General features: G+C 35.7%; 1 protein-coding gene across 1 annotated transcript in view; it reads right to left on the bottom strand.

The window, feature by feature from the left end:
* The window catches only part of MEOX2 (mesenchyme homeobox 2), a 62,014-nt gene that overhangs the window by 14,666 nt on the left and 26,670 nt on the right, over positions 1-20,678 (bottom strand). The window contains exon 2 of the mRNA XM_084897189.1: positions 430-602. Within this exon, the coding sequence (XP_084753315.1) occupies positions 430-602 (173 nt within the window). The remainder of the gene's footprint in view (positions 1-429; positions 603-20,678) is intronic.

Below are 20,678 nucleotides of genomic sequence, written 5' to 3' on the forward strand. Positions count from 1 at the left end.
TTTTTGTTATATCTTTGAAGTTTGGGGGTCTGTATTACTGCAACATAAACCTTATCCAGAGCAACTGGAAACTCACATAGTGTTGTCTAGTTTCTATTACATTATATAAGGAGATTTTTGAAATATAAGCAAACAAAATTACCTTATGCCATCATTATGTAAAATAAAAAGTATTTTAAAGACAGAAAGGGCACAATCACAGATTAAAGAATGATTCCTTAAACTGAATCAGTATAATTTTCATTAAAACATTGTTATATTATCCTTAATTTTGCTATTTTACAGGGCAAGGGTTTCATCATGAAATAAAACACCTGTCTTCCAAGCGGTATTTAAGAATAATTGGTCTAAATATTGTAAAAGTCCCTGAAGAAGAATGTTGACCCAAAGCAATTAAAAATACCATCTAATGACAAGGTCTGACTTTACCTGTCTTTCAGTGAGATCCAGGTTCACAGCTATCTCATATCGCCTCAGTCTGGTCAGATAGTTATGATGGGCAAATTCTGCTTCAAGTTCTCTGATTTGCTCTTTGGTAAATGCAGTCCTTTCCTTCCTGGGTTTGCTATTGACTTCTGACTTGTAATTGCCTTCCTGGGAGTCTAAGGAGAAAGAAAACAGCAGGAGAGAGAGAATTAGATTTAGCTCATTCATTCAAACTCTTCAATTATGCCATTTATACCAGACACATTTATTAACTGCTTTTTCAGGTACTGTGTCAGACCTGCAGAAAATAGAGAATGAAAACAATAAGACTGATCTCCCCTAGTCATGGTGAGTTTACATATTTCTTATTTTTTCAATATACCGTCAAGTGACTCGGAGCCTAATTGGGAAATGTCTAGTTTATTTTCTTATGAAATATGAAGAAAATATTTAACTGCTCTAGATATAAAGTGCTGTCTAATAATTTAACATGTATACTTGAGTTCTAAGTATGGTTAAACAGAGAAACACTAAAAAATAGTGGTGAGTTGGTATATGTATATTGGAGCAATTCAAATGTTTAGCAACTGAATCATAAAAGTCGGTGCAAAATCAGGCTAAGCATAGGTGGTGTGTATTCATCAGCCTTTTAATTTCAATTTCAGTTCAGTCTCCTTGAGGGCAACAGCAATGCTCTTCTTTTATTATTGCATAATACTTAGTCCAACATGGAATCTATAATCAAATTGTGTTCATATAATTCAAAATATAAGCAGAGTCTAAATTTTTTTTCATGATATATGAGATAGACATAAGAAGCACAACACCTAACATCAGCTATCCAAACCACAAATCATGAAATGCCACATAGAATTAATAATTTAGATCCTATCATTCCATCTTTATTCCTAAGTATTTAACACATAATTTACATATAGTGTTTCATTTATCCACATAATTTACATATAGTGTTTCATTTATCCACATAATACCCCTGAGATGTAAATTAGAAGACATTCTTAATATACTGAAGAAGAGAATGTGTGTATGCAATGGAAATGAATTACATAAACCAAATGAATAGGTAATCATACCAGCTCTAGGAATTCATGTTTAATTTATCCTCAGTAAGATATCAATATAATTGAAATAAAGGCATGCTTTTGCTTTCTTGAAAATTATTTCAGTTTTGAGTTATTTTTGAGCATGGACACGCAAAGAGTGATGACTTTGTCAGGTGGTAGTACAATGACCTCTCCTGTGAGCCCAAGTGATGGTTAAACAGAGGTTACAGAGAGTGACATTTTCACTTATTTTTAATTGACAAATGTAATAAATAGTGAGGCTTTACGAAGGATCTCGTCAGGCCACATTTGTTTCTTCATCTAATGATGCTTAAATACACTAAGGGGGGCGGGGAGAAAGATCTCCCCCCCCATGTTTTTCTTTTCTTTCTGGCTGGCTGGGGAAGTATAAATGCAGTCAGGAGAGCCCTGCATAATGAATGTCTACTAGACAAGGCCCTCTAATGTAAATAATTTTGTTTTGACTCTTACCAGAACCTAAGCTTGCCAGATGTGAAGTTTTCTAGGTCTAGTAGCAGCGGCAGCAGCAGCAATAGGTTTGCATCAAAGTTCTGGCACCCTGGCCATTACTTTTCCTCTGAGGGCTCACAGAGTGTTTCCCTGACTGGTGTCCTGGCACCGTCAGAGACCCTTCAGAATTCACTGACCACGTTTCTGGGCTTGTCATGGGCTCCCCGCCTTGGCGGGGCAGGCACGGCTGTAGGCAGAGCGGAAAGTGGTTTGTGGTGTGTCACACACAGGCGGACTTCACTTTACAGTAAGTCCCTGGGACCAGGTGAGTTACGTAATAAATGATGTGTGAGCTCTCACGTAGGCCATGTTTACTCCCCGACTTCCCAACGCCAACCTACCAAGCCCTAAGTGAAACCTACAGTCCAACACCATTTCTTTTAGCTACAGATTTGCCAACCTCCACGTCTTCTGGAGCACTTAGTTATTCTGGTATTGTGTGAGCAAAACTTCCCAATGGCTTTTTTTTTTTCCTTTTAATTTAACTTTTCCACTGGCTCTTCTGGCAGGCTGCAAACTCAGAACACTCAGATAAGTCCCTCTCACAGGGATCCATGTTCTCACATGAATCAAAACAATTTTTGCCAGTTTGGAGCCACGTTCAGTCTGAAATCTGTGGCTGATTATTCATTACATGGGGACAATGCTCTTTTCCCTTCAGTAAAGCAACTTTGAAAACGGACACCAGAGCCAGAGCATTTTTTCTCATGAGCAGTTCAGTGTGAATGATTCATGGTTAACACATTCCCTTATATAAGCATGAATGAACAAATTCACATTGAGAAAACCCTATTAACTTGTATTTATTTTTGAAGCTGATTTTCTTGAACTTTTAGGACATTCAAAAGTACTTCAAAAGACCACAAACACACACAAACACACACACATACACACACACACACACACACACACACACACACACAAACAAACACAGAAACACACAACACTTGGGCCAATGCTTAGAACAGTCACATGGAGGGGATTTATACACATGCCCACTGTAACTTGAAATATACACAGGAGGTTTATACATCCAGTGACTGGATTTAAACAAAAGTCTGGCTATAATTCAACATTTAAATCCAAAAGCAACTTACTGAACGCTTGAAATCCAAACCAAAGTAGTTCATGAAGTGAAATCCACTGGCTAAAATTATGTAAACTGTGCACTTACATTTACAAAAATGACAAATGGAATAATTATGTACTAATTAACGTGACAAAAGGTGGGGGTGTGCTTAACTTCATTACTTAACAGAGAGAGAAGGTCAAGGTAGCTGAGGCTGCAGCAGTGTTAATTCTACACACACTTATATCTTTGTCATTGTGATTCTGCTGTGGTTGTCACCACGATACTTCCACTTTTTCCTTTCCCATTGAAAACATCTTCCTCGGAATTGCATTTCTGCACTTATATTTCCTATAATATTAAATTCAAAAAAATTCTTTGGCTTTTTTTTCCCCTTACATTTTTCAAAACTCATCATTTGCTGACTGAGGCCTCTATTCCTATCTCCTGACTGGCTTTCCTAGGGTGCAAGAGGCTTTTGGCAAATCGCACATGAGCTTCCATCTGTTTCCCAGCTGTTTCAACTGAGGCAAAACTCCCTCCGTTTTCTTCACCCTCCCGTCTCCTATGCCAAATGGTAGGTGCTGAGGGGGAGATCTGGAAACTGCCTCCCCCTGTTCCCTACCACCATAAACAAAATGTCGTCATGTGCACGGTATATATTCCAGGGTAAAATATTACAATTGTTGTTTCCCGTCTCAGATACTTTAATGCACACGTGGGCGCACTCACTGCCTGGAGGAAATGTTGACTTATGGATTCAGGTAGAGTTGGCAGTCCCTGTACTTCCCTAACCTTTTGCTCCCTGGGACTATGCTAATGGAAGAAGTCTGCAATACTTCCGTGGAGGATAAAAATTGCCCCCCAAGGATTAGTTCTGTCTGCCATTTAGAACTTCTCCACATGTGACTTTTTATTTCCCCTCGTGCAAAAGGAAGCCAGAAGATAATGTTTTATTGAAGACAACGAATGTGAGGGCTTGTGCTGTGCCCTAGTGGCACAGAATGCTTTTGAGCGAAAGAGACATATTAAGGCATGATGGAGTATATTTTTGGCTACCCTGCGTAAACTTATTAACTTGTTTAAATGAAGGTCATAACTTACCTATGTCTGTAAAATATCAAAACGTAAAGGAATGTCTCTAGCGTAGACTAAAAATGAATACTTTCTCATATTCCCAAAGAAAGATGGAATGCTAAGCCAGTCTCTTTAGTCCTTTATAATTTCTTGTACTAACGTTTTGTAAGCTATTCAAAAATGATAGATATTCTGTTCTTATGAACAAAGCTGAACAAATAGTAGGTCTAGGAAGCTAATGATTACTTTTACATAGGTATGGGGACTGTGGATGGAGAAAAGGAAATTTATAGAATAATCTTACTGATGTTAGTAATTTTCACATTTAAAAGGGGAAATTGCCTTCCTTTGGGGAAATTTATCCAACTTGCCACCCCAGCTTCTTAACGAGGAGGCATTTCTGCCTCCTGAGATTTTTCTTTTTCAGAGTAAACAACTTTCCCAAGAGGTTCTTAAACCCTTTCAGCCTGATCCATTCTCCAGATTTGAGAACCACAGTCGCAGTGAACTACTACTATTAGTGAATGCATCTAAAATACACTGATATGTGTGGGAAACATAGGATTGAAAACCACTATGCTAAATCTAGACTAGAAATTAGAACCAAAAGCATCCACTGTTTCTTATACCTTTGATATGAAAAAGTACAGCTATGATTATAGTTTCTCTTATAAAGCTAATTCCAATTTTAAAGACAAAAAAGAAATTCTCAGTTTTTAGTAGTAATTTAGCAATAATAAGAGTAATAATCATAATTGTAGTCAACATGCAAAAATCATCCTGCAGACTAGCCAGTGGCTGCCAATTGGTGGATGTATTCTTTCTTCTGCCAGCCTCCTGTTCACTGCCTCCTTGGTTATTCATGGGGTGTGCAGAATGCTCTCAGGGATGAAACCACTCAGATACATCCCAATTTAGTGAAATAAAATATATATTCATTTCTATTATATTTGTGTAGCCAATTGCATATTTTGAACAAATAATTTTTAGAAGATACCCTGTTTATTTCTGTTACTGACACTGAAGTGCCTACGCGGTGGGCTATGTTGAAAGATTAACTGTGTATAGCTAAACAAAGGGTATGTAATAGAATAGATACTATTAGGTAATAGTACATTTTAATTTGTCAATTTAACTTTTTCCCAAAAACATTTGAATTATTTTTTTTACAATTAATTCTTAAAGTGAGATTAATCAAAATTTAGTGTACTTGATTGTGTCAGTATTTAGTAAGAGCAAATATTACAGTTGGTAAATTACTACACAATTATGCCATACAAAGTGATGATATAAAGGGAAAGCATATTGGAGGCTTGAGATACTTTATTAAATCATCCACGCCTATATGCAGACATTCCCTCAAAGTTAATGATCTTGCCTGGCACTGCATTGCACTCCTGGAATAAACTCCAACTATATTTAATTTTAAAAAAAATGCTTGTTAAAAATTTAAAGAATCCAAATACACACAAAATGGGAATACAAGGCCACGTATTTGAGTCACACTTAGCATAGAGTTTGTTCTCAATTCCAGTTGAAAGTATCTACCACAAAAATGAAACAAAACACTTAGTACATGCTTTCTGTAAATGTAAACTTCTTTACTCTCGTTACACACTCTAAACTTAGAAACTGATTACAGATACCCAGAATTGACTTTTTTGCCTCTTATTATATCCCAGAGAGAAAACATAAACTACAGAAAAATCATGGCTGTCCATCCAACAAAACAAGGTACACATAAATGCTTGGATTTTGCCTGAAAGCAATGGAATTCACAAGGATCACTATTTGCACCTCTAAGGGTTTCTGACATTCTTCCTGATCCTATTGGCTTGAAGAACACACCCTCATCAGTGATCCCATCAAATGGCCTCTGTTCCTTTCTTACAATGCTTACCACATTCTGCCATACACTGATCCTTTACTTTCTCTGCTATAATATGTGTTTGATACCAACTATGGTCCTCATTGAGTCAGTAATTGCCCTTAAGACAAGGGCACGAAAAGAATGCAAACTTCCACATGCACCCCTCCATTCATCTCCTGCTTGGTTCTTATGTCAGCAAATGGTTGGAAGTTATATGATGATAGTGCATCCTGGAGAGGATGAGGAGGAAAAATAATCTCCCTCCCTCAGAAATCAGGGACAATAGGTAAGTTGGAAGTGGCCAGAAGAATTGTCATGTTTCTAATGTACATCTGTCAACGGGGCAAAAAGGACTGCGACCTCTTGCTACATCAGAGGTCGTGAAGTGCCCCAAAATGCATTACCTATTCTGCCAGCAGCGTGGTAAATTCCTTGGACATGTGCCAGGACACTTGCATTTATGCCATGGTGTGAGCTTTCTCTGGCAAGTCACCACAATGACAACATGTTTTTTATAGTAGCAACTCATAAATTATTGAGTTTCTTATTTATCTTCATCTCTGCTTTGCTTCTTTGGATTCTAGACTCTTAAGTAATTTAATATTAAAAAATTTGCCTTATTCATTTTCATATCACCAATACTGAACACCTAATTCTGAACTAATGTTGGATGCTTGATTTTCATTCTCTGGTCTTGGAATATGGTTGCAGTTATAACCCTAAGGGGCCTTGTTCTAAGAATGTAAGCAATCTTCAGCTTGGGGGGGGGGGGAGAGAAAGAGAGAGAAAGAGAGAGAGAGAGAGAGAGAGAGAGAGAGAGAGAGAGAGAGAAAGCATAAGAAAATATTACTTTACTAGAGGCCCAGTGCAAAAAATCTGTCCACAGTAAAGGGTAGTTGTCCCTCAGCCTGGCCTGCACCCTCTCTTAATCTGGGACTGCTGACTCCTAACTGCTTGCCTGCCTGCCTGACTGCCTAATCGCCCCTAACTGCTTGCCTGATGACCCCTAACCACTCTGCCTGCCTGCTTTGATCGCCCCTAACCACCTCTGCCTCATTTCCTGCTACCATAGCTTCATTCAGAATGATGTCCAGAAGGTCATTCAGCTGTCCAGTCTAATTAGCATATTATGCTTTTATTATTATAGATATTAATTTTTCAAAGCACTTTTACACATGCTTTGAAATGAGCATATTATGCTTTTATTATTATAGATATTAATTTTTCAAAGCACGTTTACACATCTTTCATATATAAGTAATGGAAAGTGGGAACTGGTAGTATTATCTCTATTTTACATATGTAAAATAGAGGTAATTCTATTTTCACTCTCAGCAATATTGTCATTTTGGACTGGATAATTCTTGTATATTTATGTTCAGTGAAATATGAACTATTCAAGATAAATGGGTGGTGAAGGCTGTATTGGACACTATAGGATGTTTAACAACATTCCTGCCATCTACTCTCTAAATGCCTCCAGCCAACCCCTAGTGTTGCCAGATACAAGATTCCCAGTTTAACTCAAAATCTAGATAAACAATGAATAATATCCTATATAATAATGATATAATATGCAAATGGTCATTATGCCATGAAGCATAATTACCGACTGCGTAATGACCGGATTAAAGATCAGCAAGATGGTGAGACAGTGAGCTACAAGCTACAAGCAGGTGGCAGAAAGCTACAGGGGGCAGGGCAGCAAGCTATAAGTGGGGGTGGGAAGAGGGGAGGGGGGGAGCTACAGGAGGGTGGCAGCAAGCTATAAGTATGTTCTGCACACAGATTCGTATGCAGGGCTACTAGTTTTAGTATAAGTTTATACCAAATATTGCATGGAACATACTTATATTAAAATATTGAATTTCATCAGAAATTCTAATTTAACTGGTATCTATCTTTATATTGGTTAATCTGGCAACCCCATCCCAGCTATGATACTAAAAAATGTCTTTAGACATTACCAATATCCTTTAGGGGCAAAGTTATTCCCAGTAGAGAACCGCTGAATACAGATAATAATTTGAGACAAGACATCAGTAACTCCAAGTTACACAACTCTGTAGGAATGACCAACTTGATTCAGAAGTTAGTTTGAACTTCTTATGTGTAAATAAACCACCTTTACACTACAGATAAGCCTTATCTCCTCCAGGTCAATCACTAGATCGTCTGAAGATTAAAATTGCTTAAGAAGTGTTTCTGTCAGTGATAATTGTGTTTCTACAATATATGAATGCACATAAGAGCTATAATTACGTAATTATTTTATTAAATAGTGATTTATTTCATAGATATGGGTTTTATAACTTGAGCAGGTTTGTACAGAATAAATGACCTAGAGATCATTTATTTCTACTTGCTCTATCTATAACAATAAAGGTGTAATATGCTAATTAGACTGGACAACTGAATGGACAACCTTCTGGCTGAAGCCAGGGGTGTGAGGGCCGAGGTAAGCTGCTGCAGCTTCAAGGGCTGAGCACCTTGCATGAATTTTGTGCATTGGGCCTCTAGTTTATGGATAGAAAAAAAATGAGACTCAGACTGACTAAAGTGCTCATCACAAGTCCCATACTGCTATGCAATGTTTCTAGGCCTCAAGTGTCATTCAATGATAGAAACAGACATACACACGTTTTCTAAACTCCCTGAATATCTTTACTTTTTTACAAAAGAAGGATTTGAGAAACATCCCCACTTAATTGTGATTCTAAATATTGCTATAAATGCTGAACTACTGAAACAGAATCGTTCATACACAATGTCAAATGCACAGATGTTAAGAGCATAATCTGTGACATTCACCCATTTATTTAACCATTAACTTATCTTTTCCTCATTTTAACACAGAGTTAGAGTGAAGGGTGTTAAATTAAGTAAACAATTTAGTACAGTACTTATATATTGTGAGCAGTCAATAATCAACTGTAAGTTCTAGTCATTATTTGGGGAGGATGGTGGTCTAAGGACCACAGTAATTAAAAATGATAGATATGATAAACAAAAACTCATATACATAGACAAATGTATGGTGGTTACCTGAGGGAAGGGAGTGGGGGAATCATAAAGGGTAAAAGGGGGCGAACATATGGTAATGGATGAAGATTTGATTTTGGGTGGTAGGCACACAACACAATATACAGATGCTGTATTACACAATTATACACTTGAAACCTATATTATTTTATTAACCAATGTCACCCCAATAAATGTAATAAAAAAAAATGTGGCTGAAACCGGTTTGGCTCAGTGGATAGAGCATCAGCCTGCGGACTGAAAGGTCCCAGGTTCGATTCCAGTCAAGGGCATGTACCTTGGTTGCAGGCACATCCCCAGTAGGGGGTGTGCAGGAGGCAGCTGATTGATGATTCTCTCTCATTGATGTTTCTCTATATATATCCCTCTCTCTTCCTCTCTGTAAAAAATCAATAAAATATATTTTAAAAAAGAAAGAATATGGAATTATAAATATGTACAACTGGGGGCACAACTGTTTCAGATATTTTTACTTGAATGTTTCAAGTGGTTTGATAATTTCTTGTAGTATGCTTTAAAAGTAATACATACAAAAATATAATAAAATATCCTGAAACTGCAACAAGAAAATGATAGATTTGACAAAATCAGGAGTTAGAAAGTATGTCTTTAAGTGGAGGAAAATTTGTTCTGAAAACAGAACTCAACTTAAAACCAAGGAGTTTAAAATTTACACAGTCACTGGCAAACTATTTTACATTCAAAATCCATGAATCTCTGAAAGGATCTGTGTGTTGTTTCTGGCTAGTCCACAAATGAAGCTGAAGCTTTAATTATGATTTTCCAATGAAACTGTGGAGGTGACACTTTACAAGGCCTGGTGGGATCAATGTATGAATTTTTGTTTCCTCTGAAAGTTTTATTGGGAAATTTGATGAAACTTAACCAAACCTGGCACACCAATAAACTGGAGTCAGATAGTGTGCGTCCATGTGTGTTTCTTTTTCTTTAAAGAATCCTGGTGGCCAGATCAATAAATTTAGGTAAACAGGAGTCACATTCTTTTCGATATTAGAGTATACAAAATGTTTTTACTAACACTCTTGCCTGGGTTAAAAAATCAGATCAGAAGTATTTAATAAACAACAATTGTAAACCCACTGTCTTAAATACTTTGTTATTTGTTTCCTTGGAAATACTGTCTGCTTATAACTTGCTAGAGGGTTTAAAAAGTAAGTAATTTAGATATTCTTTAACCTTAGAAGTAATCATCTTGGAAGATTAATAGCAAATGACTTATATGTTGATTTTGTTTTAATTTTACAGTATAAAAGACAATCTATTAAAATGATAAATAATACATAACTAATACAATAAAAAGAACTAAAAAATCCCAACCAACTTGGGTTCCTGCCCATGCATCAAGCAGAAATTAAATGCCTTTTGATTGCTGCTGGTAGTATTAAATGCTCCGTGATCTACTTTTCTCTACTGCAGCAGTACTGGCAAGAAGGGAAACAGACAGAGGGTGCCTGAGGAAAATATGTTGACCATAATAAGATGAATAAGAAGTTTTGATAGATCTCCAATAGTATATTATCATCACTGTCTTTATCTCTATTATTACTGATTTTGAGTTGGGGGAAAAATTGCAATGTAATTTATTTGGAGAAAATCTGAAATGAGATCTTAGTCACGACCCATAGGTTGAAAATCGCTAGCAGGGTCACCTAAGACCATCGGAAAACACAGATATTTGCATTATGATTCATAACAGTAGCAAAATTACAGTTATGAAGTAGCAATGAAAATAATTTTGGGGTTGGGGGTCACCACAACATGAGGAACTGTATTAAAGGGTCGTGGCATTAGAAAAGTTGAGAACCACTGGTATAGGAGAACATATTTGTAAATAAAACATCTGAAAAGGGGTTTCTAAAATATATAAAGAATATAGACAACTTAACACCAGGAAGACAAACAATTCAATTAAAAGGGCAAAGGACCTGAAAAGCCACTTCGCCAAAGAGGATATACAGATGGCCAAGAAACATGAAAAAATGCTCAAGATCACTAATCATCAGGGAGATGCAAATTAAAACCACAGTGAACTATCACCTCACATCTTTCAGAATAACTACTATCAATAAAACAACAAACAACAGTACTGACAAAGATGTGAAGAAAAGGGAATCTTAGTGCATTGTTGGTGAGAATGCAGACTGGTACAGCCACTGTGGAAAATATTGTGAATTTTCCTCCAAAAATTAAAAATGGAACTGCATTTTGACCCATCAATCCCACTTATGGGAATATATTCTAAGAATCACAAAATACCAATTTGAAACCCTATGTCCATTGCAGCGTTAAGATCTGGAAACAGCCCAAGTGCCCATCTATAAATGAGTAGATAAAAAAGCTGTGGTACATTTACACAATGGAATGGTACATGGCCATAAAAAAGAATGGAATCTTTACCTTTTGCAACAACATGGATGGATCTGGAGAGTATTATGCTAAGGGAAATAAGCCAGTCAGAGAAAGAGATACAGCATATGATCTCACTTATATGTAGAATCTAATGAACAAAATAAACTGATGAACAAACTAAAAACAAAGGAACAGACTGACAGCTGAGCGAATGGTGGAGGAGATGGATAAAAGAAGGTGAAGGGATTAGCTAAAGATCATTAATGCATAACCCACAGACACAGACAACAGTGTGGTGATGGCCAGAGGGGGCTAGGTGAGGGTGAGCAAAGGGGTGGAAAATGGGGATATCTATAATAGTGTCAACAATAAAAATAAAGTTAATTTTTTTTTTTATTTTAGAGGATGATAATCTGTTTTTGTTTAACTACTTTATGGGAAAAGCCTGAATACTATTACTATTACTCTATTTCACTGGGGAGGGGGAGCAATTATAGAAAGATATATATGTATATTTGCATATTCTACCCATGAATCCTTACTTTAATCCCATATACTGTATGGTATAAAACATTCTGTATAAAGCATTGAGAATTGCCTACAATATAAAAAGTTTCTAAGACATTCTTTTGAAGGTCTTAAGTGCAATTACACATTTGATATAGAATCATAAGAACTTAAATTCATTTATTATCTATGCATTTGTAATATTTTAAGGCTAATTTGAATGTAACATTAAAGGAATTACATGAAGACAATAATTTTAATTGAATAAAAAGTACAATTGAAAATAAAGATACAATAATTACTTTTACATTAGTTTACTATATATATATAGTAAATGTCTTCTACACCTATTTTTAATCTCTACCAAGATAGCATATGAATGTATAAAGTTGAGTTGATGAGAAAGTTAAGCTTTCATCTAGGTCTTGCAGACAATTCATGGGTTATAATTTTATATCAAATAGAGGCATTCCATCAAAACTCACAATTTAATATTTTTCACATCATACAGCACAGCTTCAAAAGCTCATGAGGCACATATATTAAATAGCATTCAGTGTTCCACTATATACTGTGGAGGGAAAGGGGCTTAAATATCAAAAGTTTTTGCTGTACATGCCACCTATGGGTTAACACCTGTGTTGTACAAAAGGAGAATACAATTTACTCCCCAAATGTAAGTTTACAACACACACAAAGTATTTCCTCTGCTTATCTTGCAATAGTTTTCAATCAATGTGGAAAATCCTAACAATAGCATATAAATTTTTAAAATTTGAATTGATTAACCAAGTTGTGGTTATAATTAAAGTTGTATATGTTTTATAGCTTTACATATTGTTTATATCTTTTACACAATTTGACAGGAAGAATGATTTAGGGAAAGTAGCAGGAGCTTGGAAGCTAGACAAGCTTTGTTGGAAATGCATTGTTGCAACTTACTACTAACTGTGTGGTCTTTTGAAATTCAGATTCCCCATTTATAGAATTCACACATGATTGTTATAAAGAGGAAAGTTTGGGAATTTAAAGTGCATATATCTGAAATGTAGTACCAATTCAATAATAACACCTATTACTAATAATATTATTAAACTTAAAATATATCATGAATAAGATTTAATTAACTGAAATTTTTACTAAATTTACTAGCATTTTAATTTTATTTGAATCATTAACTGTCACTTCACACCTAGTATTTAGTGAAATACATCTTGACTTTTAAAAAAAATAAAATTGATTTTAGAAAGGAGGTGATTATATTTTCTAGCTCTTTCTACCAATACATATTTAAAAAGATCCAGCTGTGCTCATAATTTTTTTTGGCCAATCAACAAGGTTTAATTATGTTTCCTTTTAAAAAATATATGGGCTTTACAAGTCTGTATGATTTTATTTCTTTCATATTTTCTTTTATAGCTTTGCTACTAAAAAGTGGAGTAAAATTAAAGCATACTTTTTTCCTGGTTGTAATTAAGTGCAATACCAACATAAGAAGTGTATGTATGTTTGTATGTGTGTGAGTACCTAATTTTTTATATTCTAAACATTTAAAATATTTTATTTAGTCATTTTCACATAGGTATTTTGTCAACACTCCTAGACTTCAAAATTTTCTATCATGTATGCAATATTTTTATTTTCTTTATGAATATTTTAGAATGAATTATACCCAGTTATGAACTGGTAGGAGGAGAGAAATGATCTGGTTTGTATAATTTGCCACTTTGATGGAAATATTCTTACTCCGCGAATTTCAAGTCACTAAGTTAAGATAATGTAAACTACTCTCAAACTTACAATTGGCTCTCTTGGTCTACAAACTGGTCCCAGCACACCACTGCAACACCCTACTTTTTCACAAAGTAAATTCCGTTATTCAGAAGCTATCATTACAAATTGGATAACAATTTCTACAGTGATTTCCTCCTGAAAAAGAAGGATTAGGTTAAGAGAGTGAAAATTACTTTAATGATTACTTAAAGCAATATTCTAAAGTTCAACTCTAGAATGACACCATCTTTCTATGATTCTTGAATAACCCTTCTTGCTTGCCTGATTTAACAATCAACTCACCAAAATGGGTAAAAAGACTATGTTCATGCCACTGTGTGCACAGAAAAGGTGAGGAGTTGCTAGAAATAAGTGAAAAGGCTTTTTGAAGCATATGCAATAGATAGTAAACTGCCATTGCTAATCCTAGATTATTGGGGTATCCAGCAATGATTTGCCTCATCTCTGTGTTTTGTTATTTAAATGAAATAATAGCCCTTTCAAGCATAAAACACAGAAGAAAGACGTCAAGAAGAAAAGGACGGCCTTTCAATATCCAAATATCAAAAACTAAACAGCCCTCAGTGGTTTGGTCAGTCTGTGGACCAAAGAGTCCTGGGTTACATTTTGGTCAGGGGCATGTACCTTGGTTGAAGGCTCCTCCCCATCCTGGGCCCTAGTCAGGGCTCATGGCAGGAGGCAACCAGTGGATGTGTTTCTCTCACAGTGATGTTTCTCTGTCTTTCCCTCTCTCTTCCCCTCTGCCTAAAAATCAATGGAAAAATATCCTCAGGTGAGGATTAACAACAACAACCACCACCCCCCCAAAAAAAAGAAAAGAAAAGAAAAGAAAAGAAAAGAAAGAAGGAAGGAAGGAAGGAAGGAAGGAAGGAAGGAAGGAAGGAAGGAAGGAAGGAAGGAAGAAAATTAAATGTATAGATAGAAATGGTCTCATACCAGTGAAAAGAAAGTCCAAATTTTCCACAACTGCAATATTTTTCTTTTTAGATGGATATTGGAATTATATACTCCTGAATTTCTACATATAAATTACTTAAAGAAGTTAAAGAAAAATGACAATAGAATACCTAAATTATTAGCATTGTCAATGAAAAAAAAAGACATTTCTCACAGTCTTTTTTGTTTGTTTGTTTAAAATATACATTTTTATTGATTTCAGAGAGAAAGGGAGCAGTAGGGAGAAATAGAAACATCAATGATGAGAGAGAATCATTGATTGACTGCCTTCTGCATGACCGACACCAGGGATTGAGCTCGCAACCCGAGCAATATGCCCTGACTGGGAATCAAACCGTGACCTCCTGGTTCATAGGTCAATGCTCAATCTCTGAGCCAAACCAGCTGGACACACAGTGGCTTGACTATTATGCTATTTTAAGTACAATACACGAAGTACTTGGTTTCTTGAAAGAATTAGCTTACAAATTCTAAACAGAAGAAAAATTAGTACAGAAGCATAAACCTTGTATTCTGAGTGAATGAGTATTTTTTTTGTGTGTCACATGAATTTTGTGTCCCATGCATTTAAGTGCATGCTGTGTTCATGTACTTGTGGCAATGTTAAGGAGACATTTTCCTGTTTTTAAGGTTATGTTTAATTACAATGTCAAAGGGACACTTCCAGAATGGGCATGTACTATGAAATATTGAAAATGATAAAGAATGTGTTCATGATTAAGCTCCACCCACAATAGTAGCCATGCAATAAATGTTCACTTATTTATACTAAAACACTAAGTTTTCTGGCTATAGCTCTGGAAATGAAAATGGCAACAGATGAGGCATAAAAACCTCAGTGCTCATCCCTGTTCATTTATCTAATAACTAAAGGCCCTGTGCACAAAACTTGGGCAAGAGTAAGCCTCCCTTTCCCTGGCTGCTGGCACCCAGGACCAGGACTTCCCTCACAGAGGGAGGCCCGCCCACCTGCCACAGCCCACTGGTTGGTGGCCTGGGCCTCCCTCTTTGGGGCGATGGTGGAGCCCCCCACATTGATCGGCCTGCTGGCCAGTGGTCTGGGCCTCCCTCTATGGGGTGATGCCCCAGCCCCCAACCAATTGCATTGCACCCGCCTTGGCTGGCCTGGCGCCAGTGGGTGTTATAGCACGGTCCCGGATGGTCTTTCCGCTGATGGCTGTTTGGTTGATTTGCATATTATGCTATTATTATATAGGATTGTCAACCCTCTCTAGTCAGTTTACTGCTACTGTCATAGTGTCATTGATTTCTTAAATAGACAAGTGAGGTAATATATATGAAAATCCTTTCTAAACTTGCCCATAAATAAATGCAGGGCTTTACCTGAGACAGTTCCCATAGCATTTTTAATATATATTTTCACAACATAATTGTACTTTTTTCTCCCCAAACCTCAGATAAGGTAACATGGGCCTTCTATTATCATCCCTCTACTGTACCACCTATACATTCGCCTCTTTCTATTCTGGAAATATACATTTCCCAACTAGAGAGAAGATTAGCTCTATGACATAGAAACATTTTGAACTTGAGTTTTATAAAGTATGTCAAACTTGGCAAAATCTATGATATTGAAGATTTGGCTACTGGAAATACTGTATGAAAATATTTATTATATTACAAACAGAGCTCTATCATACTCTTAGCTATAAGGCAATGCCTTATTAAAAGAAAGTTTTCAAAATGAAAAGAGAAGGCTCTATAATTCATGATTATATTTAATTAAAAAACTTGAGAAGAGCTCTAGCATTTTTCATTTAACCAAATGACACTGACATAAAATTAATACTCAGAGTATGAAAAAGTGATTTAGTGAGTCTGTGTTAACCCTCCTCTATAATATAAAAATTGCTTTTAATAAGCATTTTCTCTTTATTGATAACTCATTATAAGCAAGATACTATATTAAATGTTTTATGCATACGTCAAAACACATTCGCGACATTAAATGCAATTTATATGCAATATTATTCACTAATTCTATTGTTTACATAAATGGGCATACACACCAAGAAACTAATATAGTAACAAATATATTTATTATGTAAAACAAACCATAGCTAAAGCTTATACCTTATCTAATGTTAATAAATAAGACTCAAATATTAGAAAAATTCCTTAAGTTAGGTATTTTAATAATTCCTTAGGAAGAAAATTTTATTAGCATAATTCCTGAAAGTGATTATGTTCTAAAATATTAACTGAGGTTTCTGTTGAGAAAAAAAATTTATCATGCAATTCACACAAACGGATCTTACTTAAAAAAAAAAAAAAAATATATATATATATATATATATATATATATATATATATATATATATAGTGCTTGTTGTAAGAATATCATCATTGCTTATTTTTACCAATAACCCACCATAGTAGTATATCATTGTGTTCTCTGTGCTTTCTACATTAAAATGGTAAGACATTTCCAGACATATGGCTCAAAGATATGAGTAAATTCTGTAAATTTAGTAAATTCTGTAGCTAAGTTCATCAAGTATTAAGACTCTGCTTATTTTGAAAAAAGTCTACTTTTATTGTTCAATTTCTTTGTCTTCTTATATTATGCTATTTCAATTTCTAACCAATTTGTATGCATTAACATAGAGAAATCTCAGGGATCATAATCTAGGTTCTAAAATGTAAATAAAGACAGGAAGCTCGATTTTATGGAACATGAAACTAAAGATGTTGTGAATAGTAATTATATACTATTGGCAAATCTACATGACTAACATTTTACAATTGTTTGTAATAGCCAACAACAACAAACCACAAAAAGTATATTATTGAAATTTTTCTAAAATTATTGTAATATAATTTCTCATTTAAAAAGATAACCATTTAGTGAAACAATAGGACTTTTAAAATTTAATTAATTTAGAAAAGCACTCACTTTTTCTAAAATTACCATGTGTGCACTAGCTCATCTTCTTACCAAGGCATGACTTCAGAATGCTCCTTTATTTTTAAACTCAATTTACAAACTCAAATAATGGAAACATAATAATCTCAAAAAATTTTCTTATCCATTCACCGAAGTTGAAAAATCTGGCCTTCATACCATTACATGGTGACCTTATCATGCTAGAGATTGTCCCATAGCACACAAATTCATCCCATGACATGTGTTTATTAATTAAATTGATACATATTGAGAAAAAAAAAAGAATAGGCAAAGTTTGCCTATTCTATATTTAAAAGTCTTTAGAATTCAATGTACTATTTGCTTCTCTAATGTACTATTTGCTATCATCCTTAGCTATATATATAAATTGTTCACATATTAAGCACAGCTATTTTATAACATTAGTAGCATTGTTTAATTGAATAACAGGACAATTTTGAATCTTATAATCATGATATGGGGAACTGCTTTTTTCCCCTTTAAATATGCAACCAACTACAGATAAAAAAATAATTTAACCTGTTGTGCATGAGTTTAAAAAAAAAGGAAGTGAAGATCACATCACACAATAAGTAAGTGACAGATTTCATTGGGAAGGGTTAAGATGGTGCTCCTTTTGGAAGCCGTATGATACTGCTGGGACATAGAGGAAAGGGTAAGAGGCCAGAGAAGGGGATCTGGGTCCTTTATTGTTACCATTAAAGTCTTACATAAAACTGTCTCCACAATCCATAAAAATGCCATGGTGCTTCAGGAAAAATAGAGACCTGAGACAATAGTTTATTTTGGCAGAAACTAAGGTTCCAGGACTGAAGGGTTGCTGCCAGAAATAGGAACCAGCTTTCAGAAAAATGTCACTGGACTAGAATGCAGCGCATGTGCCACAGCATTAATACACTGGTGCTTCGGGATCTGAATCAAGGGTCCTTTGTTAAGAACCTTGGGACATAATTAATCATCAGGAAGAAGTACTAGGAAAGAGGTCTGAGGGTGGAGTCTAGCTACCCAGGGAATTCCCTTTTTCTCTGGCACCCACTTGCCAGTGCAGCCACAAAACAGGAGCAGAAATGTCTCTCTGTAAATTATTAACAGTAGCTGATTTATATGAAATTAAGCTGTTCACTAGCTAAGACATAGTTGATATGGGTTTTTGGGAGGCCCTCCCACAACCTCCTGAATGACCTAAGCAAGTCACCATCTCTTTGGGCTTCCTCATCTCTTCCCTATACTCTTCCCTCTCAAAATGGGGAATTGGGGGGGGGGGGGGCTGTTTCTCTGTTTTCCATGACCCGCATGGAAAACGACAGGTTCCTGAGTGGAGGAGCTGGGGATTAAGAAATTAAAGAGAAAGAAAAAAAGAGACCAAGATGCAGAAATAGATTCAAGCTGGGGTCCAGGTGGGGGGCTGCCACTCTGATGGAGAGACAGTCAACCACCCACCACAGACAACATAGGGCATTTATTTATTTCCTAAGGTCAAACAAGTTTTGGGTGAGCCCAGGTCTTATTCAGTATTCCTGGGTTTTAGCATATCAAGACCCGGGTAAGTCAAGGTCCTATTTGTTCCTCATTCCAAGCACAAGGATAAAGATAAAAAATCAGTACTGATAACAGTCTCCCACTTTTGGGGAAACATATTCCCAGGGTGTGGCTCTGTCTACACTTTGAGTTCAGCTGATAATAATTAAAGGTCATCCAGGTGCATTCCCAAGGAGCCCTCTACTGGGAATTGAAGATCTGTGCTTAATCTGCTTATCTTCTATAAAGAATTCCCACATCTTAACAGTTCACCATTTTCAAGGTGTCAATTGCCATATGAATTCCACTCAATAAATATTTATTGAAGAGGTACAAACAAAGTAACAAATTTGGTAAGTAATTTATCATCTAACTTCATTAAGGAAATTATAAAAATAGCGTGTGTGTCATGTAAAGATGTCAGGGAAAGGATTTCTTTTAAATTAAATAAACAACTCGGACAATAAAATAATAAGCTTCGTGCCAGAAGAAAGATAAAACACCTTTGGATAATTAAAGTAGAAAAAAATCACATGAAATTTAGAAATCATGAAAAGTTTCATAAATAGATTACAGTTATATAATTTCTTATAGAAGAGAAAGAGCTTATACAATGGGAGGCAGCAGAAGAGGACTTCTCAGGTGATGGGGAAATAATAGCAAAAACTCAATAGGCTGACTAGTGTGTGCAGAAAGCAATGAGCACGTGGAATAAAAGGAAATGATGTAATCTTCCCAGAAAAAAGTAGGCTGAGGCCCTATGGTTAACTGAATGATACGCTAAAGGAAGTAATACGTTTTATAGCAAAAAATAAAATAAAAAAATATATCTGTCACAGTGGTAAGGAAGGGATATGGCAAAAGTATAGGTGCTGAGCCTATGGGATCATGGGACAAGTAAAGGCAAATTAGAATACTTCAGAGATCCAGGGGTGAGATGGATCCATATAATTTTTTAAAAGATATTTTTATTGATTTCAGAGAGCAGAAGGGAGAGGGAGAGAGAGAGAGATAGAAACATCATCGATGAGAATCATCGATCAGCTACATCCTGAATGCCTCACACTGGGGGATCGAGCCTACAACCCAGGCATGTGTCCTGACTGTAAATAGAACCATGACCTCCTAGTTCAATAGGTTGGCGCTTAACCACTGAGCAACACCAGCCGGGTGGATCCATATAATTTGCACAAAAATTATTTCTAAACTCTCAAAGTTGGTGACCAGAGAGGCCTAGGCTTACAGATCAATGGCTCTGAGGATCATCTCTAAAAAAGGGTGGATGTCAGGAGAGTTCTCACCAGTCATACTCTACTAATTGCCTATTGACATTCAACTTGATTGTCCACAGATTTCAAGTAAAATTCTTCCCCCAAACTAAATTCTTTTCCTTTTCCAACCTCTCTATCTGTTTTCCCATTTTCAGGCTCAAATTCCTTAATGAATTTTTATTCTTTCTACTTTTCTCCATTCCCTACAACCTATAAGTCACAATGTTTTGTGTACTTTCCCTTCAAAATGGCA

The sequence above is a fragment of the Pipistrellus hanaki genome (assembly GCF_964339955.1).
Source record: "Pipistrellus hanaki genome assembly, chromosome: 10".
Taxonomy (NCBI): Eukaryota; Metazoa; Chordata; class Mammalia; order Chiroptera; family Vespertilionidae; genus Pipistrellus; species Pipistrellus hanaki.